The 26,683-nt window shown below is 41.0% G+C and overlaps 1 protein-coding gene across 2 annotated transcripts; it reads right to left on the reverse strand.

Moving 5' to 3' along the window:
* On the reverse strand, positions 1-26,247 carry tnk2a (tyrosine kinase, non-receptor, 2a). Of its 2 annotated transcripts, XM_084939741.1 has the most exons (21): positions 26,053-26,247; positions 24,491-24,560; positions 16,890-17,052; positions 16,665-16,735; positions 16,180-16,380; positions 14,315-14,464; positions 13,800-13,895; positions 13,402-13,583; positions 13,191-13,317; positions 12,947-13,093; positions 12,609-12,703; positions 12,044-12,238; positions 11,288-11,379; positions 11,124-11,168; positions 10,805-11,040; positions 6,820-7,023; positions 6,105-6,724; positions 4,046-4,184; positions 3,550-3,645; positions 2,566-2,693; positions 1-1,382 (listed from the first exon to the last, which is right to left on the reverse strand). In XM_084939741.1, exons 3-21 carry the CDS (start codon positions 17,050-17,052, stop codon positions 1,376-1,378), a joined length of 2,994 nt encoding a protein of 997 aa, XP_084795867.1. In that variant the 5' UTR covers positions 24,491-24,560; positions 26,053-26,247; the 3' UTR covers positions 1-1,375. The 2 variants fall into 2 exon arrangements, with proteins under 2 accessions (XP_084795867.1, XP_084795866.1); XM_084939740.1 differs by lacking the exons at positions 24,491-24,560; positions 26,053-26,247 and adding an exon at positions 19,085-19,745.
* Positions 26,248-26,683: the final 436 nt, after the last annotated feature.

Below are 26,683 nucleotides of genomic sequence, written 5' to 3' on the forward strand. Positions count from 1 at the left end.
TTTCAGAAATGAGATTACAGTTTATTATAAAACAACAAAGGCCATATTTGCATTTTACATTTGTAAGCAACTCAGATTAAACAGTACATTATAGTCAGCATCACATTAAACAGATTTCATAGTTGAGCTTAACTGAATGCTTCACACATACTGAGTTATGACTGCTATAAACATATTCACCAAGCTGCTACCACCTGTCTGAAGTTTAACTTTCCAGTTTTGTTGTTTGCTTTTTTGTAAAAAAAAGAAAATTTTCCATGTAGCTGTTAAAATTATTAATATCTGCACACACGCATTGTGAAATTTGGCATCGACAGCACGTAGCAGTAGCCCACTAAATCAAGTGCGTGACAGGTTCTTCAGCATGATGATTATCATACAGCAGAATCACAGTAAGAAATACTAACCATGAGTTTAAAGTAGCAGTAGATATCTAATTTGCAGAGATTTGACTAATACCCTGTATCCACGAGGAAAAGGTAGGAATATTCCTATAATAAAAACTAAAGACATCACTCTCAGAATTCCTGCTGTTGTAAAGCCAGAAATGTTTTGCTTAAAGGCAACCTATGGAGTTCTTGAACTCTCAAAGCACTATGAAGCAGTTTTTTTTTTACGATTCACATTGCAATTTGCCAGCGACGGCAGGAAAGACGACGACATGCTGGGATGTGAAGAATGCAGGTTTCAAGACTTTTGAATGCCTTTTTACATGAAAACTCCACATGGAACCTTTAAGACACAAAAATACAGTAATAATAATAATATCTGATATGCTTTCAGTCATATCAACATTTTCACTTCACTGATAGATTGTTCTTCTGACCAGCAGTTAGCATCTTTGTTGACATGCTCGGTAAAATGTTTTATACAACATTAATTGTATATTTTTCCTAAAAGTGCAACTATACGCCAGCTCATACCTCCCTGATTCTTTTTGACAGCAAAAAGCCATTTGACATTACAGTAAGCTTATGCACACACACACACGCACACACACACACACACAGGCCTCTACAACAACCTCACAACCAGAAAAAGTCTGCAGCAGCTACCAGCTGAAACAAACTCTGGATTAATGCAATGATAAAAAAAAAAGAACAACAAAAAAAAGATAAATAACAACTGTTCAAGTAAATATTGTGAATCATGTAACAGCTGCTCCTTTAGGTTATAGTGAGCATGCATGTGAGTGACACAGGTAGTAGCAGGTATTCACATATGCTGCTTCAGAGACGCTTTTTAATGACCATTAAAAAGCGTCTCTGGTCTTTGGAGCAATGAGTCATCCTGCCGACTCGGTGTCAGCGCGCTGATCCAGATGAGCTCGGGAGCTTGTCAGAAGGTGACTGCCGCTCAATTTGTCCTCCTGCTCTCACTTCCTAAGAAGCAGAAAAACAATGTACAATATCAGCTGCTTTGTTTAGGATTCTGTAAAACAGCAAACAATCGCTGAACACTGAGTGTTTAAGCTCTAAGCAGGGCTGAAAAATGAAGCCAAAAACTGCACTTCCTGTAGTGGCCACTGGAGGTTGGCTAGAAAAAAAGCAGTGAATCGTGTGTTAAAATTCCTAAACTTACAGAACAAATAAACATGTTGCCTCTACATCTACATTTCCTGTTCACAGCTACTCATATTTCTAACTAAGCTCACCTGCTCACATTTTTATTGGGGATGCGTGGATGACAGATGGATTTTTACGAGGCTGCTGCTTTTCTGTTAGCTGTCACCACAGCAGAATATGACTTGCTGACCTCCTCTTGACCATGTTTGTGCTGTTACTTTTTCCTTTTTTAAAATTGTTTGCAGTGTAGTCAACTGTACAAACAGAAATCCAGATACTTTATCTTACTGCAAACTTAATAGCAGGAGTCTGTGTCTGTATTTTACAAATCAAGCCTGCAAGTCTTAGTGGATAATTTACCTCTGGCTCCAAAAAGCTTCCACATTCAGCGGTTCCACATACTTTTGACACTGCCCCCTAGTGACAGTAGCAGTTACATACCAGTGACAAAAGTTTATTACTTTGATGAGACAATGATCGCTGAGTGTCAGCTGTGTCTGAGCTGACATATAATGACGCTTACTGTGGACAACAAATAAATGAATGACAAAAGCAAAATCCATAAAGTTAGATAAAAGTAAAAATGAGAACTTGAGGTTTTATTTTATTTATTTTTTTTACAAGCACTCTTTCCAATATGACCAACTGAAAATCTAAAATAAGAAAATTACTTGAGAGATTATTTTAGCTCAAGTTCTTTTTCTCACTGTGTCAACGAGCCAGAAGTCAGAAATTTGACAGCCACAGGTTAAGAAGTGAATAAAATTTTCCTTAAAAGCGAACGGAGCAGCAGTCTAACAGGAGGATGGAGGAAGCAGATGGATCGTTAGCACATTTGTGCTTGTGCTGTCATGTCATGCTGACAAACTCAGCGGCACATTAAAAGCAGGTTTCAACCTGGGAGAGACATCAGCCGCTACAGACAGTAGTAACTCAGAGCTCAGTACTACAAAAAACAAAGTGGGCATCCGCTCTTTTCTGTCCATTCACTTTTGATTACCTGTTGCGATGTGGTCCGTATGTGTCCAGCATGACTGTGCTGGCATGTTCCAGGTCCCACTGGTGATGCTGCAGCAGCTCCTCGCACTCTGCTCTTGAACGCAGCCCCAGCCGAAACAGCTGCTCCACCTACAGCGCAGATGGTGAAAGAAGCATTTTAGACACGTGATTTACCATCATTGTTTTTACTACATTTAACTCTCTTCTTGCTGTTCTGATGCTCTTTTGCAGCATGAACACTGGCTTTCTTTAGCAACAGAAAAGCTCCCACATCCTAACCTTTATGATAACAATAAACTTTAGCTACCTATGTACTTCTCAAAAGCAGAGCCACTGAATGGCTTAAATGTTAAAATTGAAAGAAAACAATTTAATCCAGTTTCATTAATTATAATAAGACCTTTAAAAGCACAGGACAAAAACAATCAGTAACCTCCCTAACTCAATGTGTGTGTTTACAATCCCTGGTATACAACCCTCTTTCAGTTCTATGGTTGAACGTGTCATTATTAGTCTTGTCTTTATGTGACAAGACTAAGCCAAAATGTAGAATCAGCATGTGGAAAGCTAAGTACACCCCATGATTTAATAGCTTGTAGAAACACCTTTAGCAGCAATAATCTGAAGTAATCGCTTTTTGTAGGACTTTATCAGTATCTGACATCACAAGTTTGAATTTTGGCCCGCTCTTCTTTAATAGTTGCTTCATTGAGGTTTAAGTGCATTCATTTATGCACAGCTCTCATACCTTCCCACTGAGGTCTGGACTTTCGGCTATTGCAACACATTGATTCTTTTCTTTTTCAGCAATTCTGTTTTAAATTTTCTGCTGTGTTGGATCACACAGGTCCATCAGTAACTGCAAGAGGTCAGTAACACACTTAATAGCTGTTAATATGTCACTTTTTTGCGCTCTGATTCATTTATATATTCTTTGTTAACGGCAACAAATAAACTAGGAAGGTGTATAGACAGACAGTTGCACCTTTAAATGGTTTATGGCCTGAGGGATGCTCCACTCGTGGCTCTGCAGAGCAGCCTGACACTCCTCTATCGTGACACCGTGCACAGCTCCTTGGACCTGACAATCAGACAATAAACTTAACGTCATGTTTGCATTTTAAAGAAGTGCAACTGTCATATGGATACACATGAAAAGAAATCTACTTTTATTTCAGAGAGTAACTCTGCATGGGCACATTTGTTACTATGCTTGTACAAAGAGAAGAAGTGACAAAACGAGCAGGTTTCCTTCTTTTTAAACTCTCTCAGTCACTTTTGCAATGAATCAAACTGTTTTTAAATTAGCCACAAGCCCCTTGAAGTTTTTCCCTAATTCGCAGTCCCAATGAAATTAGTAATAAAGTTAATGATTTTCTTTTTTAATATTATTCTTCCTCAGGTAATGTTAAAACCATATGAATATGATTCAAATCTGCTTTCTTAATAGAAAAAGTGACATTCCTTATGATCTCCCTCACCTGTGTGATGCTCTGTTCCCGTTGAATGCTGGGAGCTGCAGCTCGGCCGTTATTGTTGTTGTAGGAAGTGTTCGGTTTGGCTCCACTAGGGTGCTGCTGCATCATAGGTTTGACTGCCGCCATGTTGGCTGCTCCGTATCTGTTAAGAAACATGAAATATGGCATATGAATTATTTTGAATGGCAAATGGCCTGTATTTGTATAGCGCTTTACCCAGTCCCTAAGGACCCCAAAGCGCTTTACACAACTAGTCATCCACCCATTCACACACTGGTGATGGCAAGCTACATTGTAGCCACAGCCACCCTGGGGCGCACTGACAGAGGCGAGGCTGCCAGACACTATCGCCACCGGGCCCTCTGACCACCACCAGCAGGCAACGGGTGAAGTGTCTTGCCCAAGGACACAACAACCGAGACTGTCCGAGCCGGGGCTCAAACCGGCAACCTTCCGATTACAAGACAAACTGCCAACTCTTGAGCCACCATCGCCCCTTAGCTGATGATGTTTCTCTGTGAATGACATCTGAAATTTTACTGTTGCACTGAAGAAATTCTCGTAATAATAAGTCTCTGACGACATTTTCCAACTATAAAACATTTATTTAGCATGAGCTTTTATTTGCTTTCATAACTGTGTTACTTAAAAAGTTGGGATGCTGTGTAAAATGTCAAATTTCTCATTAGTTTCTAATTACGATTCCTCTGTGTCTTGTTCCAGTTGCACGTTACTTTTGGTTAATTTCCCGCCGGTGCGATTGTCTGCCCCACTCTTATTGTCTGCTCTTTACTGGGATTTTTGTAGAAACATCTCCGAGGTTTACAGAGAATCCCCCCCCCCCCCCCAAAAAAAAAAAAAAAACACCCAGTGAGCAGCAGTTCTCTGGGGATTCGCTCCTTCCTGTCTCTCTAAAACTGAATTACTGAAGATTGGAAGAGTGGCGCCTTGACTGATGAGTACATTTGCGCAGCAACATTCAGATGGTAGGGTCAGAAATCATGGATCCATCCTGCCGTGTACGAACAGTTCAGGCTGGTGGTGGTTGTGTAATGATGTGGATTATATTTTCTTGGCACCAAATGAGTGTCACTTAAACACCACAGCATACATGAGTATATTTTGCAAAATGAAAATGAGTATAATGTGGCCTCCACAGTCACCACGTCTCAGTGCATTAGAGCACCTTCAGGATGCAGTGAAACAGGAGATTGGCATCACGAATGTGCAGCACCTGTGTGATGCTTTTATGTCGATGTGGACCCAAATATCTGAGGAATGTTTCCAGCTCCTCGTTAATCTATGGTATGAAGACTTAAGGATGCTATGAAGGACAAATGAGGTCCAAACTGGCAAGTGGTTGGTGAGCGCCCACAGTCCTGTCTTCCTCTTTGTCTTTGGTATCTGGTTTAAAAGCTTGCTTGTTTTCTGTATTGGGGTCCCCCCTGAACTCGGCACACAGATGTGAGCTTTGTTTCAACAGCTTGACGACAAATTCAAACAAGCTGAAAAAATATTCTATTACAACAAATGCTAATAAAATAGCAATGCCTCATGCCAAGTGATTTGATGACTCACTTTAGCTCCTGATCTTCATGAAAATAAATAATAATAAATAAAAATTATGTCACATTTCAACCTAGGTGTTATTCACATAATAGTGGGTATTTGTCACTTGTTATTTACACTGTGGGAAATTTGGAAATAAATATATCCGTGTAAAGTCAGTAAGCGCTGAAGAAGGAGCACACCTGCCATTTAGTTAGTGTCACGCAATGCTGGGGTTAATTGGATGATCCCTCACATGCACAAACACCCCAGTGTACATGTGTACCATTTCACTTGATTGGTCCCATGTTTTTTTTGTAGGGTGCAGTGCTGATGTCAGAGCCATAAAAATCTCTAACACTGAGCTGGCAAAAATATAATGTTACCCCAACATTACATTTGAGGACTATTTTTTGTTTATACATATATGCTCTGGAAGAAATATAAATTATCAAGGGAACAAATTCGTTTTTTGCTCTCCACCCATAAAAATCTGCCTCCATGAAAAACTCACCTCTCCAGGAAAGCTGGTCTCTCCGGCAGTGGGACAGGGGCAGAGCTCTGCGAACTGTCAATCAGTGAGGAAAGGCCACGGCCCTCACGAAAGGCGAGTGGATCCAGTAAGGACGTGGAGGAGTACGATGAGCCAGGAAGTCCTAAGCGTGAGGAATGGGATGAAGCTTGAGGCAAAGAGGAAGACGACGATGGAGAGTTGGAGGACAGGAGTGGACCCAGCAGTCCCGATGCCCGACGCGGCGAGACGGCGAGAGGAGGAGGTGGCAATGCTACAGGTGACGAGGAGCGGGAGCTTGGCTGAGAAAAGGCGTGGTCTCTGGGTGGGATCTGAGGAGGTGTGTCATCTTCGTTGCCCAGTGAAATGGAGCTGGTGCGTGCTTCTGGGTTTATGGCACGGGCGGAGAGGTTGTGTTTGGAGGGACGCAGAGGAGGGACGGGACTGCGAGGAGGCAGCACAGGCCTGTCCTCAAAGCAGGAGGCAAAGGAGGAGGCAGACGAGGGAGATGGAGGGGGAAGATGGATCTGTCGGTGCGGGCCCAAAGGAGCCAGAGGCATGGGGAGTGGGGAGGAGGGGAGGGAGCGGCCTGTTGCCATTGGAACCTGCAGCTTCACCATCACCTACATCAACAGAGAAACAGCAGCTTTGTGTTAGCTTGGGTGATAATTTAAGAGTAAAAATCGATCCCGAATGGCATTAATACAGCTTTTACTACCTCCCTCTGTAGCTCCTGGAAGAGGTCAGCTGACTGGGATTCGCTCCTTCCTGTCAAGCCACCACCAGCGGATGAAGAAGCTTCTTCAGTCAACCCTTTGTATATGGACCGCACTTCCTGGTCCTCTGATTGATCCTCAGGCTCTGCAGTAACTTCATCGTACGCTGGCTGGGGGAGAGGCCAGTCCAGAATGGAGGGAGTGTCCTGAGAAGACAAATAGATACAAGGAAAAGTTAAAAGATTTTTCCTGCATAACAAAAAAAAAAGTTTGAGCCAGAGCCAAAAGGAAATCATCACTGCTGCAGTAATATTACTTCTTTGTGTTCAGTGGGGTTTGAATTACTCACATTTGTGCTTATTAATTCTTCAGAAATAACCAGAAAATGCACCGATTTCCATCAAATGTGGTACCAAATCATCATTACATTTATATTTATTTATGCATAGTTACCCACTGTCGGTCAAGAAAACCTGACTTTCAGCCAGAAAATCCTGAAAAATTGTTTTGCAAAGGTCTGGATATCCTCTTTCTTTCTTTTTTTTAATGTTCAAGCCAAGATATTAAGTTAACCTTGTTTAGCCAACAGTACAGCTCTGTTTAAAAAAACTATTACAGAACCCAGAAGTTGGAAGTGGTCATTTTTGGTTGACCTATTAAGGTCCACCTCCTCTAGGGTTAGAGTTTTGTTTTAGTCACAAGTTTCAATTATTCAATATTGTTATATTGTTTGTTTGGTGGTGGTGGTCACCAAAGGTGATGAGATGGCTTACAGGGAGGAGGTCAGCGCCCTGACACACTGGTGCCAAGACAACCATCTCACCCTCAAACTCACAAACACAAAAGAGTTGATAGTGAGCTTCCGGAAGTGTAGGGAAGCACATACCCCCATCACCATCAACACCGCTGCTGTGGAGAGAGTGAGCAGCTTCCGTTTCCTAGGCGACATCTGGCGAGGGATCTCACATGGTCAGTACACACAAAACAGTGAAGAAGTCGCAGCAGCGCCTCTTCTTTCTCAGGAGTCTGAAGTGATTCAGCATGAGCCCCCACATCCTCAGGAACTTCTACTGCTGTGCCATTAAGAGCATCCTCACTGGATGCATCACCACGTGGTATGGCGACAGCACCGGTTACAACCGCAAAGCTCTCCAGAGAGTGGTGCTGTGTTCTGAAAGGATAATTGGAGGTGGTGGTGTTGCCTGAGGAAAGTGGGTAGGATCATCAAGGCTCCAGTCACCCCAGCCATAAATTGTTCAAACTACTTCGGTCAGGCAGGAGGTTCTGCAGTATCCGTCCCGAACCAGCAGACTGAGGGACAGCTTTTTCCCCTCGGGCCACCAAACTGCTGAACACTTCATAGACACCTCACTCTCACCTACCGGAACTTCAACACTATGCACTCCATAATGTACATATTAGAGATGGCACGATACCACTTTTTTATGTCCGATACCGATACCGATATCATAAATTTGGATATCTGCCGATACCGATATGAATCTGATATAGTGTTTTTTAATCAACAAAACTGTTTTTTTAAATATCTTGCTGCATTTTGTATAAGTTCATACTCAAGTTTAAAACAACAACTACACTAAAGCTATTCTGTTATACCTGTATGCAAAAAAAAATATTTCATAGTTAAGCAATACTGATCAATCTAATAAACTTAAACCTACACCATCCTCCCTATTCTGGTATTTTAAAGAGTACTTAGCGTAAATATTAAGCAACCTAACTAATGGGGTTCCAACTCCCAGCAACAACAAAAATAAATAAATAAAAAATAGGGAACCACCCCTCACACTCCACCTCATGATGCTTAATCGACGTAATCAACCTTAATTTGATGCAGTGTGAAAAAAAATGCACAGAAATCAATTATTTTTCAAGAAATATTAAATAGATTCAACATCTTTCTTCAACAAAATTGCAGACTGCACAGATGGTACCTTCCCAAAGGAAAAAGTACTATAGCTTACTAGGGTATATATATTAGACTTAATAGTGACTATATACAGTAATGGACTTCTATTCATTTTACATCAAATTAAAACTTTGGGTGTCAGATAATTATTTATTAAAAGCTAGACATTTTAAATGAGAATAAGAAAGAAAAGTATGTCTTTGTACCCCCCTTTTCCCTGTTAATGCCCTATCGGCCCCCCTGGCTAAACTTTGCTAGATCCGCCCCTGCACAGTTACCAGCATCAGCTATGTAGAAAAGGATCCTGGTGTAGAAAGTAATATTAAATAAATTCTAACAACAGCTTATCAAGCTTAAACGTGCTGCTGTTGTTCAGCCGCTGGTTTCCTCTTTCTGGTGCAAAGTGGGCCAAAAACAAACAAGAGAGACGGACTTGCGACAGAAAAGCCGATCAGCTGATCATTGATCAGTTTCATGACTGAAGTAGCAGCAAAAAGAGGCTGTCGGTCCATATATCGTTTGTTAAGCTTAACGCAGGAATGCTTTACAAACATTCAGAGATGGCCTTACACACTTGCTTTACTTCTCTCGGGGATAACTTTGTCGGAGATGAAATGCCGGGTTGCTAGCGAAGCTCCAAATGCTATCCAGACCACCAACAGGTCCCGCATGCCACAGCCGCTCTATCACGTGATGCATACTGCTCCGACGTGCTAACGTTCTGAGGCGAGTTACGGCGTGTTGCAAGTTTTGTGAGGTGCTTTCGTGATATTTAATGGATCGGATTACATTTTTTATTTTTCTCCGATATCCGATCCAGTAATTTAGGTCAGTATCGGACCGATACCGATACTAATATCGGATCGGTCCATCTCTAGTACATATATGCCATTTTTGTGCACAATATTCAAACTGCTGACCTCTGTATATTTTACACATATGTATGTATATACACACACTCACACACATACATAAATATATATATATATATATGTATGTATATATATATATATATATGTATATGTATATGTATATATGTATATATGTATATATATATATATATTGGCATTGATATTACTAATGTGCAAACATCCTTAAAAATTTACATATTTATTCTTATAATTCTCACATTCCTGCTCTTATATTTGGCTTGTTTCTTATATTTTTTGCACACCACTGTTGCCTGTGAAGCTTGCTCACATGTGCTGTACCAGTGTACCAGTAATGTGACGTGACACTAAAAGTGATTTGATTTGTTTGAAATGCTTTTCTATTCCCATGTGAAGCACTTTGTAATAGCTTCCTGTCTTAAAAAGAGCTATATAAATAAATTTTACTTTTACTTCAAAAACTTCAGTATAAATATCATGAAGCTGCAGCTTGGTCAGGATGATCGAAGGCAGACTGAAGGTATGAGGTGGAATTACTGTGCAACTCCGCTGAAGACCACTAAAGCGTGAACGTGTACATTATCAATCAATAAGTACTGATCATCCATCACATTGCACGCGCCTTGGGTGAATTCAAGTGGAAGGGGTTATTTATGACATTTCTAGGCCAAAGGTTGGACCACTGACTCTGGGGAACAAGACAGCTCATCATTTGTGAGTAGTGGCAAAGATTTCAAGCTGTGTGTGCACCACCTCCACTTAATTGAGGATACTGCCATGCATGTGGCCATGTAAGGTCCCTCATGTGTCTTGAAAATCTTTGAACTACATCACAATCATTGTTTAGTTGTAGAGGGTGAACTGAAAAGATCAGATGACTAATTCTCCAGATGAGCTGGGAATATAAGACCCCTCTGCTGTGATTACAGGATGGTTCCACTCGGGGAGTGGGTGACATTCAAAGAAAGAAAAGAATCATGCCAACCTCAGCTTGATCAACCCTCAACAGTTCATTAAAAGACAGTTCTAGGCCATAATGAAAGGGGAAATGGGACTCATATTGGTCAATGCAGTCTTGAAGTCACATTAGGTGAAGTAAAAAAAAAAATCTCTTACTAATGAGGGTAAGAGCATCAACTATTACAGTCTGACTCAGGCCTGAGCTACCTTTAGGGTGTCCTCATCCAGTTGCCGAGACTCAGTGAGCGGAGAAGGTGTGGTAGAGCTGAAACTGTCATCGGTGAAGTCAATAAGCGACACCTCGCTCTTGGCTGAACGCACGCCTGTCCCCTCCCACGGCCGAAGCTTCAGACCCAGGGATGCTCCCAGCTTCTTCAACCCAGACGACGCGCTGGCGTCTTCCTCGTCATCGTAATCGTCCATCACAGAGTCGTAGAACGGCTCTGGACACACATGAAACTCTAGATTTAGAAAATTGCTTCTACTGACATGCATGTGTTTGAAGGATTAAAGAAAAAAATCTCACTCTTGAGCAGAACGGCAGGTTGGGGTGGACGAGGGGGAGGTAGCTCTGATAAAAACAGACAAAGGCGTTTAGGTTCGATTTGACATGCATCGGTGTAACAGAAAAGTTAGATCACTATTCAGCAAAAATACACGGCACACGTCTCACGGCACAAATGAATTTACTCTTGGCACGGTTGGGAAGTTTGGTTGGTCTCGCAATGCCTGAATCCATTCCCAGGACATCAGGAGGGTCCATGGGGTTCCCCAAGTACAGGCTAAGGAAAGAAAATCATTTTTATGTAATAAAAGTTTAAAATTGAAAATAAGTCCAAGTCCCCTCCTTTAACTCATACTGAAGATGGTTGAAGCTAATAAAACATACTTGTTAATAACATGTTAATAATCCCGTTGCAGATACTGTAACATCAGTAAAATTATTTCACTACTCCTCTGTTGTTGCAAACAGTGCAGTGATGTGGACGTGTCTTCTAAAATCCTCTAAAGCTCAACAGTAAAACATCTGTTAAACTATGCATGATACACAGCTGCCCTCTAGTGGGGAGCTGCAGTATAGGCAGTCTTAAAAGAGTACATGCATGGTTTCAGTTAAAACCCAATTTTAGTGCTTTGTCTTTATGTGATTTTTTTCCTTTCAAACTGATTTTTTTTAGAACTGTTATCTGTTCTCCTGCCTTATCATTGTGGAATCCTAATGTAAATAACACAAATCTAGAAATCCTCCTTCCTAACCTGTTTTAAAGAAGAGTCTATTCTGTAATAGATTCATTTTCCAGTTTTCTATTTCTGCGTTCTGGACTTGTGGTGGGACTCTAACATTAGCCCAGCAGCCTACAGCCATCCACGGACACAGAGAGCACAGTCACATCTGACGAAGCACACTGTATGACACTACATTACTGTAGGTACTGTATCATTAACCTGTCTATGCGGTCTGCGTGTCCCCAGCTCCTCTGGGGGTCTGTGTCTCCATGTCCAGTGTGTATAAAAGAGTGTTTAAGTGGCCGGCTGATGTCCTGGGCGGAAAGACCGGCGACTGACGTCACTACATGACGGGGAAACTGACCGACACGCAGTGTGCGCCTGTTCTGACCTCGCCACCAGTAGTGCTCTGCCCTGAAAACACACAAACAGGTATTCAAACAACATGGTGACTGTCCCACAGTAATGTGCATTCTTGTAGCAGTACACGTTCTTAATTGCCAACTTCTGGGTTTTAATTTAGTAGTTAGGTAGTTACAGACATACAATATATACAATGCACACATGCATTAATGTGATAAGGAAGTCATAAGATTATAATTGCAGTAATTTTCTACAATGTAAGGAATCCAGTTTCAACGGGAGATCTGTTGTGTAGTAGGCACTCACATAAGCATGACTCTCAAACCCACTAACCTGATTAAGAAACTGCTTTCTCTCTCAAAATCAGTCTAAAAGGATGCCTTACAGGCATGTTCTAGCTAACAAAACATCACACACTGACCTTCCTTCAATGATGGTGATCACATCATTCATTGTAATCTGGAGCTTGTCTTCCTCCTCAAAGTCCTGCAGGGCTCTCATATCTGTGGGCATGGTCTGCAGAGCACACACAGTGTCGTCAGTGTCACCAGCAGAGTCAAAGACAGCCTTTAGACATGGAATAAATACTTGCAGCCAACAAAGAATGGTTTCCTGAAGCACATTTAGTGATTACGATAGACAGTGTTTTACTTAACCCTGGAGAACCCATGGGGTCAAATTTGACCCCATGGTTACCTAGTAAACCAATGGGGTCGGATCTGACCCCATGGGTTCTCCAGGGTTAAACTACTGTGCTACCTCGAGCAGGAAGTCTCTGAGGGCAATGAAAGTTGGTCTGTCTTCAGGTTTGGGGCTCCAGCACTGCAGCATCACATTGTAGATATCCTGAGGACAATCGTCTGGTTTACACAGCCTCTCAGCTTCCACGTCCACCTTGTGAAGGATCTGTAAACCGACACATAAATAATAGCGTGATTAGCTGAAGCTAATGAATAATTCATTTATATAATTTTTTATGGCAGAGGGTTGTTCAAAGATGCACCTGGCTCCCATTCAGACCCAGCCACGGCTCCTGTCCGTGGGTGAACATCTCCCAAAGGGTGACCCCAAACATCCAGGTGTCAGATGCGTGAGAGAAAGTACGAGACTTCAGAGACTCTGGAGCACACCTGGAGAGATCGGTGAAAAACAACTGAGATGCTGAGATAATGAAACACAGATAGTATGTAGAGACAGAAAAAAGTCACTCTCACCATGGGAAAGGGATTTTGTGGCCTTCCTCCATGACGTATTGGTCGGTGTGTTTAGGCAGTGCCCTCATTAGGCCAAAGTCTCCAATCTTCACAGTTTCATTGGTGGACAGCAGCACATTACGGGCTGCGAGGTCCCTGTGGAGGAAACGCTTCTGCTCCAGGTAAGCCATCCCACAGGCCACCTGTGGAGAAGGTGTGGAGTGACAGATGGGAGCATTTTTGCATTCTTACACATGGGAAATGTCATAAAATAGAGCTGTATCTCCAACAAATAAACATTTAAATTTAAACAAATGTACAAATATTATGGAAGCTGTACTCAAGAAAATCTAATAGAGAGAACAGTGTGATAAAACTGAATTTCATTGTGGGGTTTTTTCCTTTCGGTATTAACTGACCTGCACGGCATAGTTACACAGCGAGGAGATGAGGATGTGACCCTGACGCTTTCTGAGCCGATCCAACAGAGAGCCCAGAGGAGCCAGCTCAGCCACCTACACTCAAACAAACAAAATGTGCTCAGAGCTCATTGTGTTTATATGTTTTGTGCACTGCTTTTGAAATATATATCCTGTCTGTACTGTTTTCAGTGCTTTTTTTAAAAAATTATGTTACCTCTGGAAGCGGCAAATCTTTAACTTGCAGACTGTGTGAACTCTTTTGTACTTGAATTTCCTCTGTGTGTGGGAAACACTGATCTTATATTCAGGGCTATTCTAAAGTAGCCAGACCTCAGGCAGCAGAAACTCCTGCAGGCTAAACTGAGCTTAACAGCTCTGAAACATTCAACGTAAAAACACTGAAAACATCTGATAGCTCAGCAGCTACAATATATCGACTGTTGGAAATAAATCAAGTTCTCAAAAAGAGGACAAACTCCCTCTTATAAGTGTGTGTGTGTCTCATGGATTACCATCTTCATAGGCTGTGTGAGGACGATGCCATACAGGCGGATGAGGTTTTGGTGGCTCAGTGAATGCATGGCATTCACCTCTCTGATGAAATCATCCAGACCATCTGAGTCCAGTACATTTGATTTCAGGCATTTTACTGCCACTGACAACTACAAAGAAAAGGAGATGACGACATTAGAGAAACCTCTGTAAAAAATAAATGAGTAAATCACTTTGTGGAAGCGAATGGATGGATGGATGGATGGACTTTGTGGAGTTCAAATGGGATGCTCTAACTTAAGAGGAAGTGACAAATACCCAGCAAATGTGTTCTTTTGGGGCATGTGTGGCCTCGATGCGGGCAGACCCACACAACCCACAGTGGGCCGCAGAACACGTGTGATATTTCAGAAAATGGAAGATTGGACTGATAACATTCACTTCTTTTTCAGTATATCAATAAGATCCATTTTACTAAAATGGTTTGAATCAGTCACCTTCTCTCAGCTGCAAACCCACATTTATCCTACTTGGACCCTAGTTGGTGCCCACAGAGCCCATGGCAGCTTTGCCCTTTCTACCTCCTACGTAGGTTTTCTCATGCAAGCAGACTATGAGTTGCCCGCTAGGGGTGGGTTTTGATAATCGATTTATCGATTAAAATCGATTCTGGCTTGGATAACGTGATATTGATTCATTAAAATCCTGAATTGATTTTTTAATATACATTTATTTTGCCCAAAACGCCAAAATCTCACAAAATTTCAACAACCACCAAACAGCTAAGACAGTAAATGAGAGCAGGTACACGGTTTCTGCACAAAGACGTAAACACAAAGCGCGGACCCGCCGACGGATCAGAATCAGTGAGATGTCGCCTTTCTCGATGGCACGGACACGGTCGGGGCTGAAAGCCGACAGCTCGCTGATTCTGATGTTTCGGCAGCTCCGCGCTTTGTGTTTACGCCCTTTTTGCACTGATTCTAAAGCTGTTAGTTTTATCTCTCTCCAAACAATATTGACCGAACCAGCAGCAAAAGAAGATCCAAACTAAGCTTCACATAAACATCGTCATGGACTCCCTCTGACTTTTGCTGTTGCTTCCACCACGATAAAATCACACTTCATGCACAGCTCTCTCTCTCTCTCTCTCTGTACTTCAAGAACAGTTTCCCGTCTAAAAATCTGTTTTCTGCATTATTTGCTTGCTTGTTACGCACAAGTCTACCGTTGTTTACAGCGCTGTCGGCTGCTGTTTTTTTTCCTTTTACTTACTTCCGAAAAGAAAACCTACTTTCTGCGGTTCAATAGGTTTCTGAACAAATTTAAACTTTTTAAAATTATGAAAAATGCAAAGCGCTCAGCCGTGTCTCTAATAAAACCGCTGTAACTTCAGAGGTAATGTTCATATGTTGATTAATGGTTTTCTTTCGTTTTTGATGTACTGCAGAATATTTTTATAAAATCCCAGGCCAGGAAAATCACCTTCATGTTTTTCTGTGTTTTATCTTCAGCTACTTTGACACAAAGGCATCTGCTGTGATGCTCACACCTTTGATAAAGTCTTGCGAGTGTCAGCTTTCTATTTATAGATACAATAATATGTAAATATACTGATCTGAATTATAATATTTCTGACTGTCTGAGGCAAAATCGAACTGAATCGAATCGAACTGAATCGAATCGTGGATCGAATCGATTCAGGACCTTGTGAATCGGAATTGAATCGATTCTAGAAATCAGTGACAATACCCAGCCCTATTGCCCACAGATATATTTCTTACAGGCCAAAAAGGGATAAACTGCTATGGGACCCACATGCTTAGCCTAGATGGGACCCAAGTGTCATACATTCTCAGCCTCATACTGTGTTTCTTCATCTCACCACTCTGCCGTTGGGTGCAGTCCACTCTCCTCGCCGCACCACCCCGAATGTCCCGTCTCCAAGCCGCTCGAACAGCTGAAGCTCCGACTCTCTAATCAGGCAGGTGAGCGCAGCCCCTGACTCACTACTGGCCGGGACCGCGGCAGACGATGCCCCGTGGGGCTGCTGTGTGTCAGCGTCCGGTCGTTTCACTGGAAACACCTGCAGGGCCAGAAACTTCTTATGCATGCGAACACGCTTGATTTGAATCTAAATGAATCTAAATTAACCTATTTTGATAAAAGACACACATAGACCATGTGACATAACATGAAAAAAAAAAAAAATTAGAATCAAAGCCACATCAATACAAACTAAAATTCCTTTTCCTAAATATACCTGAGGGTGAAAGCAGACATTTTTACAAATGCAGCTTATACATGAATATCATATTGTGAGATTGCAGCCTTGCTTGAGCAACTTTCAGGACAGGAGAGGTACTGCACCTTGCTCATCCAGGATTTTCTTTTATAAAGGGCTCGTCTCCTCTTGACTGCCTCCCAGAGCCTCCTCTGACCTGGACCAGCAAAAACACAAACACAAATAAACCTGGATTTTATTGTATGTTTATAGTGTATTTTTCTAAAAGATAACACACAGAAACATCTGATATTTATTTAGATTACCTGTTTATCACGTAGGTTTGGGGTGAAAAACACTTAAAGAGGTACCTGGGCGTCCCATGCCGATCTTCTCCAGGTCTTCATTCTTGACGTAGTCAAAGTGTGAGAGTCGTGTGACGTTGAGATCATCACGGATCCGCAGGAAGTACTGCTGCAGCTGCACATCTGTCAGCAGCTCCAGCAGCCACTCTGTGCCCTCCTCACACTGCATCTGCACAGCAAACACACATTTCACCTGCATCAGGATACATACAGTGCTGTTAACAGCCTGCAGTTTTAACATAACTCTGCTTATGTGATTGAATTGTTCCATTACTGAGTGTGATGTTAATGGACCCCATTAATGGGCACACTGTAATGTGTGCTCTAAGTGCAGGAGCTACTCTCAGCTATGAAAAGCCAAAATGACTGATGGGATGTGACATCTGCAGCACCAATGTAATGATTAGATATCTGGAAAAGCATCAAGAACGGAAAACAATAAGTGCTCATATTTTAAGAAGCTGGAGTAAGAAAATTTGGGGCATTTTTACTCCTGAAAATGACTTTCAAGATTCAACAAACACATTTTCTGACAATTGTTTAGGATGCTACTGTTTCATCTTTTTTTGCAGATTCCCCAGAAAAAGGTACTTTCTGCTGCTCCTTTATTTCCCAAGGGGTAGCCAAAGCGGATAGATCTGCATATTTGATTTGGCACCGATTTTACGCTGGATGCTCTTCCTGACGCAGCCCTCCCACTTATCCAGGCTTTGTGCAGACACGAGGAGTACACTAGCTTGAGACCCCTTAAGGCTGGAATTTGTGTCTCCTCCTGATCTCAAAGCAGGAGTCATTTTGCATGTGCAGCAAATGTGCAGATTCACAGATTCACATGTTGAAAGACCTTTAAAGTTTTTCACAGACTTTAAATTATTAACTAAAACCAGTTTTGCACCATTTCATGATAAGCAAACTACAATTTCTTCTTAACTAATTGCTTTAATTGTATACCGTATACTGTGACAATATACTACAACATTTACTTTGCCTTAATCTAATGGCACTCTTACATACAAACTTCATTTACTGATGTGAAGCCTAAAACCAACAGTGGTTTAATTTAGCCAAGAACAGAGGAGCTAGCCAGGCTCTATGTGAAAGAGAAAAATCCAAGTAAATGGCATCTAATGAGCAATATTCTGTGTTTGTTGAGGCAGAATAAGTGAAGTGACAACTCTCTTGGATAATTAATAAAGATACAAAATGTTCATTAGATCTTTAGAGTGTTTGTGAGCGTTACCTTTACAGCATTTGTCTGTAACTGTAGTCTACAGTCTTTGTTAAGCTAAGGTAAACAACCACTAGCTCTAGCTTCTTGCTTTTTGTTTAGCTTCATCCTAATATTTCAAAACTATTAAAAGATATAAACGCATTAATACAGCGCTGTCATAGAGCTCTTTGCAAAACTAAACTTTACCCTTGGGAGCAGCACATTACGCACAGAAACATGTTTGAGTTGGCTGAAATCCCCTCTCCATAGGCAAACGCATGTTCAAACAGCCCCAATTGTGGAACCATGACTTAAGCATTAGACCAGCATTAGCAGGTTCGCTCTGGATTCAGGACCCCAGCACAAAATGGTTAAAATTTAACGGAAGCAACACGATTAAGTGTGAAGGCTTTTGTCTGCCATTCACAATTAAAAAACAGAACAAACAAAACAAAAAAAAACCAGGCAGAGGTAAGTTAAAATTTCAAAATGTTGACCTACTTAATCAAAAGTAACTTTAAATTTTGAGATACTCAATCAGTAAGTCAAAATTTTGACATGAAATTTTGAGACAATAACCCAAATTAACTTGATATTACCTCTGCAGACTTGCAGAAACAAGCTTCCATAATTAAGTGGCAGGAATACATTTGTTTGCTTGTTTGTTAATTTATTGCTTTATAGTCAATTGCTGTTGGGTAATTTTAGACCCTAAAACTGAATTCAGAATGAAGTATTTTGGTTTAACTTATAACTGGTGCAGTTACAGGGTTCAAGTAGACACTGTTTTTTAAACCATGAGGACACTAAATAATTTAAACAGACATCAAATGAAATCTGGTGTCTGTTGTAAGATTAGACCCAAGATCAATACACCTGCATCCCCACACCCACACTTATATTCATAGAAAAATACTGAACAAAAAGACACAGACAATTACAGCCAGAGAAGAAGAGATGCTGCACATCCACCCACAACTTCAGACTTTACCATTTGTCCACCGACACTCCTGTCTCCCGCCTCTTCGTCCTCCCCCTCCCCCTCTCCTCTGGTGTAGGGGAGTCGCTGGTACATATAGCTCTCCCCCATACTGCAACAGCTCCTCTTGTCCTTTTTGTATTGAGCCCTCCTGTTTCTGCGCTATTCAGAGGAGGCGTTAGCTCTGCTGCCGCGCTCCCCCTACTCCGAGTCTAGTTTGCTAATCTCTTCTCAGCTCCATGACCTTCTCCGCTCAATCGATGCGCGCATGCACAAACACGGACACAAACGCACCGGGAGGCATTTGACGCCACTCTCTCCTGTCGTATCACCTAAAGCTATCTATAAACTCCTTCTCTCCTCCCTCCCACTGTTCCTTTCTCTCCCTGCTGACTCACGACTTCCCGCAGTATCGGACACCTCCATGCTTCCCCGTCTCTCCAGCTTTTCTTCCTCTCCTCTTCATCTCCTTCTGGCTCAGCAGCCAAGCCCACTGTCTGATGTTAAATAATTCAGCAGCTCTAATGAGAGGGCGAGTGGAAGAGGGAGATCTTAGAGGAAGGAGGGGAAAGACTGCAGATACAAATAGGTGGACAGATGGATGGTCAGGCTGAAGAGAAAGGAGATGGAGACAGTTCCCAGCATGCATTTAATAGATTCTGACATGCAGATGGCATAGGCGCTAAGCTCAACCCAAACAAGCAGAACATTTCTAAAAGATGGTAACGTGATGTGGCCATCAATTTCAGGAAGTGTCAGAAACGTTGCTGAAATCTCTCATCAAGTAAAAACTGTGAAACAGTCACTGATTGCAGTTTGGCAGACGAGAGGATTTCCTGCTTTTCTCTGTTATATATTAACCAAGCACAGTACTGTTTCAGGCAGATCATGAGGTCAATCTCAGTCACAATCCAGGCAGATCAGCTGATCTCAATCCCAGATCACATCAGCTGACGCCTCAGCTGATAAGCTTCCACACATCCAATTAGCAAATCTCATATAGGGCGCGCTATTTAAGCTGCTTGAGATTGTGTACAGTTCCTGCATATCTGCAAAATTTACATTACAAACCATCTCCACCCCAGCCTCGGGGGGGGGGTCTTGCTCCTGCTCTTAGAGATGTGTCCCAGAATAAAGTCATACCACTGAATTTAAATTAGTGCAGATGGAAGTCACAATCCTCCTTTTACTACAGCAGTCTTAAATGATAGTCCTGCTGTGAGTCAAGACAACTGTAATTTGTCTTGATTCACAACAAGCAATTAAGATAGTTCTGTGAGGCATTTAATCACTATTTAATTAGAGTTTAATTCATCAAAAAACACTGGCAAAGAATGGAAAGGACAATGGCTAAGGAGCCCAAAGTGTGCCTAGACCACATCATTACACCACCACCAACCTTAACTGCTACACCAAATTCAGTACCTGCCATCCGAATGTCACGGCAGAAATCGAGGCCCATCAGAACAGGCAATGTTTTTCCAGTCTTCTGTTGTCTAATTTTGTTCAGCCTGTGCAAATTGAAGCCTCAGTTTGTTGTTGTTCCTGTTCTTAGCTGACAACAGTGAAACCCAGTGTGGTCTTCTGCTACCGTAGCCCATTTATTCAAGGTTCAATATAATATGCATTCACAGATGGTCTTCTGCTTGCTTTGGGTGAATTCTAAATCATTACCCAAATTATCTGGAATATCACTCATTCCCTCTTTTATATACATTCCTAAAGAGTTCACTTGCAATAAATATACAATTGTGCATATAAGCTACATTGCCTCTCATGTCTAGGTGCAATCCTAACATCAGCAGCAATAGCCTACATAGCACTGCATAGCCTTTAGCAAATAAATAAAGTGAAATTAAATAAATTATCCTGAGTATTTTTTCTACTTTTATGCATTTACTGTGTACAATCATACTGTTTATAGTAAAATATAATTTATTAGTCAGTTGTAATTCATTTGAGCAGACTTAAAACAGATGTTTTAGCTATTTAACTAGATTAAAACCCCCCAAAAACATTTCACGATTTTCAACAACATATGGATGCTGGATCAGATATAATATCTGAAAATCAGAACATCAATTACTCCATGAGATAATATATTTTCTATGCAGCTCTAATTATTGTGGAAAACATTTGTTTTTTCTCTCCTTTTCTTTTTGAATTTATATTATTAACATAAAAGGATCTCAGTGTGGCTTTTTCTTTGTTTGAACTGGTTGAGAAGTGGGTGGGCTGCCATATACAGTTTCTGATCTGATTAAGTATATCAAAGTACATCTTGTTTGGCAGTTAAAGCCGTTAACAGTGTTGAAGTGCAGTGCTGCAGATCCTGCTGTAATTCAAAAATGAAAGAAAGGCAAATGTGAGAAACTGAGCTGTTACCATTAGCAACATGTGACAGCAAGATGAGCTAACTGGTGCATGAAGTCACTGGTTGGATCATTCATGCTCATGTATGAGTGTGTGGGCGCATCTGCGGCCTAAATGAGGACAGAATCAGAGCTTTCATCTCCGCACGGCATCATGTGTTTTATTGAGGGTGATGGTCCAAAAATAGGAGAGCTAAATTTAGCTTACGTTCAGTGGCAATAGGAGGGAAGTGGCTGCTTAATTTTTCTCTCATCTTAGCATCAGATATCTGAGATTCAATCGGGACTGTCAACGTGCACAGATGAGGATTTATTCTGCATATTTCATCCCTGCCCCGTCCTGGTTTAGGCAGAGCATGATATGAATTCAACAGCACCTGGTAGAATTTCCTGCCATATTTGTTTGTGTGTTTCAATATTTCTGATATAAGTCACCTTAAAAGAAAAAAAACACTGCAGGAAAAGAAAGCTTTGAGATTCATTCAGCCTGTGATTGGAAAGAAAACAACAGTTTTCTTCTGCAATTTCATAACTAATTCAAATGTTACACCAAATATTTGGTCACTAGAGTTAATGAGATAAAAAGTTTGAGGTTTTGGTTTCTTTCTGTGAAAGAGGTCACAATGCAGCAACTCCAGCAACACTTGAGGGAAGATGAACAACTTTAACAATTGACCAACGCGTTTCGGCTTGTGGCCTTCATCAGGGTCATGAGGTGTCAGACAACATGATTTTTCTCATGATCTTGTGTAATTTAATCGCTTGTTATATGACTTAAAACTGATCCAAATGTTCCAGTCAAGAAGGGAAATGTAAACATGATTTTGATTTAATGCAGGTGAAATATTGCTGGTCTTACTGCAAACAGATGAAAATTAGTAAACTGAAAAGTAGGGCTGGGCCATATCATACAGTTCACGGTAATACCGGTATAATGTTAGGAATGATAAGAAAATGGAATATGGGTAAAACGCGCATGCGCAGTGCCTTTGTTTTCATACGCACATGGCAGAAAAAGTAAGGCAGCGATGGAGAATGAGAAGGGTGAAAGTGGATCGTTGAATTAAACAGATGAACCAGAATTGGTTTGTAAAAATGCTGCAACTTCAGTGGTGTGGAACTGGTTTAGCTTTCGTCCGTCAGATACACAACAAAGCACATTTTTTGGTAGAGCATGCAAGCGGGCCGTCGTTATTACAGTGTTTTTCGGAATCTAAGTCGCTCTTAAAATCCTTTGATTTTCTGAAAAATCGACAGTGCCCCTTATAATCCCGTGTGCCTTATGTATGAATTCTGGTTGTGCTTACTGACCTCGAACCGATTTTATGTGGTACACAGCGCTCGAAAATCTGTCAAAAAATGTTTTAGTACAACTTTGGTAGCTACGAAGCCGCACCGCTTGATGGATTGTCCGAGCATTATGGCTACCGTAGTCAGGAGCCTTACTTTTACCTTATGCTGAAAGTTACACATTACAGCTTCTTTAACAGCTCAGTCCAAAGTGAGGATATGATCAATGACTCATCCCATAGACACAGGAAGCTGAGAGGAATAAGGACACTCAGCTGATTTTTTACTTCCATAACAAATGGATATATGTCAGTGCAACAATATGATTGGCTGTTGGGAGACAGGTGAGGTTGACGGCCATTATTAGAGTTACAAACTTCTCATATTCAGGATTTGTTGAGTCTCGTGTCTCTCTTTTAAGTCTCTAGTTTCAATAATATTACTGGGGAGGCCAAACCATGACTCATAATGTTTAACTGTATGTTTCCAATCCAGGTATGCGGTGTATTTGGAATAATTTCCATGCTAATAAATGAAGCTGTTAGCAATCAGATTCTTTCTAGATGTTACTGCATAGTGAATCGAAATCTGATGGTTCTATGTGTTCATATTTCACAAGATCAACACCACTGGCTGAAATGCAGCCTCAAGCCATGACAGAGCCTCCACCTCTTTTAGAAGAGACACCCACTGTTGTACCTCTCTCTGGACCTCCTCCATACATATCGACGATGATTTGAACCAAACATTTCAAATTTGGATTTGTCACTTTCTAAAAATTGTTAGCACTGATTTTCTGTGCAGTTCTTGTGTATTTTGGCATACCTCACCCTTTTCTCCCTGTTTGCCTTCCTTAAGAAAGGCTTCTTGACTGCCACCCTTCCACTGAGAACTTTTCTGATGAGGCTTCGGAAAGATTGATCTCCTGAAGCATCAGACACACAGGTTTTTGTGTCAGGTTTTTGTTGGATTTTTCCTATTTATTATGGACTTGACTTTCAGAGACAGTTCATCAACTGCACATATTTTTTTAAGGTCTGCCACTTCTTCCTCTTTCTTTCACTTCTTCAGAACTTCCTCAAAGTCTTTAAGGACACACTGCACTTAGATTCAACTAGAAAATGGATACAAATAATGTGTTTTTCTGTCTATTATCTTTAAACACAACAACTGTCCATTGGTTGAGCTGTTAAGTGTGTTAACAAGCAACATAGTCAGAACCACCATGCGAAGACTGGGCTGAAAATAACTGAAAAAGCAGCCAATGTCAAAAGGAAAACTATGAAAAACTGTCAAAAAGCCTGGAGAAGTACTGTCCACAACCACTTTAAAAACAAACTATAAAGAACTGAGGGGTGGCTCAAAACTTTTGCACAGCACTGTACATTCATCAGCTTCAGCCTAATCCATTTCCAGAGACAACTGGAAGTCCCTATTTTGTCTTAGTGGGATTTAAATCAGTGTTTCTCAAAATAAATACTACACACGACGACTCTTTTGCTAGCCATTTCATCACATATAACTCTTTTTGTCAGAGATGAGGCATTAGTAATTAGTAGGAACTGAGAATGTACATTAATATTTATTCCTATAACCAACTTCCAAATACACACACTGCTAGTCCAAACAGCTCCAAACCATAAAGATCTGCACTTCTAAAGGTAACCTGAGGCAGCAGAGACCACCCTCAGTTACTTTGAGGCATTTAGTGGAATTGGTTGTGAACGGTCATAATGTTTTGGCTTATCTGTCACACCCTGCAGGGGTCCTCTGGTGGAGTCACTAGAGGTCATCTGGCTGCAGCCATGGACGAAGGGACTCCACATCTACACAAAGTTAAAGAGAGACGGAGAGCAAGTCAGCGTCAAAACTATTAACAAGAAAGGAAAAAAAGTAAAACACTTCAACAAAAATTTCCATCTGCTGCTGTGAAGAGAGCAGCAGAAAAACTCTCAGAAGCAACAGCCGGTAGAAATTGTGCAGGAGGTGAAAACGAGCACGCAGGAACAGGCTGTGCCCATATTGTCACCACGGGGGAGGCTCAGACAGACCTGCTGCCTCATCGCTGAGAAAGAGTGTAAAAAGTCAATTGTTTGAGAATGAACTCTTTTAAAAAAGATTTTAAAGTGTAAAATGATTATTTTAGGGTTTAAAATTGTTAACTGTTTGAATACTAATTCAAGTGATCATAGACAGTCTTTCACACTATTGCATCTTATTAACATATGGCAGGAGGTGTGTTTGAATTCATAGTGTACAGGATTTTCTGCATTTCACAGCTGTTACTTTACTGGCTGATTGACTAACTGCAAAATAAGTAGGCTGACAAATGCTCTCTAGTCCAAAAATGACTAATGAATGTGTTTGTAATCTTTCTCTACTTATATGGTAGTTTCTAATGCGTCCTCTTAAACAGGAGTGTCAGAACTAAGGCCCAGGTCCAGAATCGGTACGGCAAAGATCAGGGCCCCTGGAAGGCTTTGGAAATAATAGATAAAGACTTAAATCAGATAAAAGTTATTGTTTTTTCACTATCGACTGTTGAAATTTCAAAACAAATAATACATTTTGTAACCACAGAACAGTCTGTGCCCAGAACTTTTTCTGTAATTTTACCCTTTTGCTTATTTCTTACAAATTAAGCCCAAAGATTAGTGGTAACGATTTCTTTCATTTACTACAGCATTTTGTTATTGTGTAGAAAAACTGTGCCCTACTGCTGAAACTGCACTTCTTTTTTCTTATATTGAGATATCTCAGAGATTGAACGTGTAGTTTACACTGACAGAAAGAGGTCTGTTCTGATCCAAGTGGGCTGCATGCGGCCCACAGTGTAAAATAACATCCCTGCAGAACCACACCAGACATTGCAAGACTATTTAGTGCAGCTGCACACTGATAAACTCACATGTACATATGGTGGACTGGCCCTTTATTCGTGACTAAAGCAAAGATTGCTTTATGTTTTTGTAAAAGTTCAACATAAAGTTAAATCAGTCAGATAAACAGTTGAGAGTAAGCAGATAGCATCTCTCTCATGCTGAGAGCAGAAAAGATTTTAATTCATCTTCACAGTCAGTCAGCCTAAAGCTGATTAGCCCTAAGTGGACACACACTGTCCCAATACAATGAAGAGCCAAGGCTAATAATATTACACCCCCTTTTACACTGTTTTATACTTTTTCCACTATTATTCGCTTGTAATTTTTTTTTATTTATTTATTTTATTTATGAACTTAACGTGTTTGTTTTGGTACAACATGTACAAAAACATATCCAAGAAAGAGCAACAACAGAGATGACCCCCATCGTACCGACCTAAAACGACGGGCTTTGCGGAGGGGACGGTCCCTCTCCTCCGGTCACTCCTCACTCTGCCCGCCGTACTCAGCCGTGCCGTTTATCGGGTATCTGTGAAATTCACCTGAACCGTTATCTCCGTCTCTTTCCTCCGTTAATTCCGGGACGCTTCCCAGTGAGCGTGCAGGGATTTCAGAGCGTCACGACACGTCAGAAGACGGAACTCACCAAAATAACAGCGCATCTTGTTTAGAAATTCAACTTTCAAAATAAAAGCACACGTTACAGAAGTTAATTTTATTTCCCGCTAATTTTTACGTCCTCTTTACACACTTTACCATTACTTCATTAAATTGGAGGCAAGTATTTGATTTATATCGGTTGTCGTAGGGTTGCATGCAAAACTCTTGAGGTACACCAAAAATGTCTCTAAAAACAAATTTGTCTTTTTAAAATTATTTTACACAAGCTACAGTCATGATTGAAATTTTAAATTATTAATAAGGAAATTAGAATGTTTTCAATTTACTGAACATCTAAAGAGGGAGAAAAAAAAAAAAAAAAAAAAAAAAAAAAAAACCCACACACAACACACACACACACACACAACCCTCAAAGCTGAACCTGCCTTTAGCTATAACATAAACCG

Source organism: Perissodus microlepis, chromosome 9 (genome assembly GCF_051167445.1).
Source record: "Perissodus microlepis isolate ML-2025 ecotype Zambia chromosome 9, ASM5116744v1, whole genome shotgun sequence".
Taxonomy (NCBI): Eukaryota; Metazoa; Chordata; class Actinopteri; order Cichliformes; family Cichlidae; genus Perissodus; species Perissodus microlepis.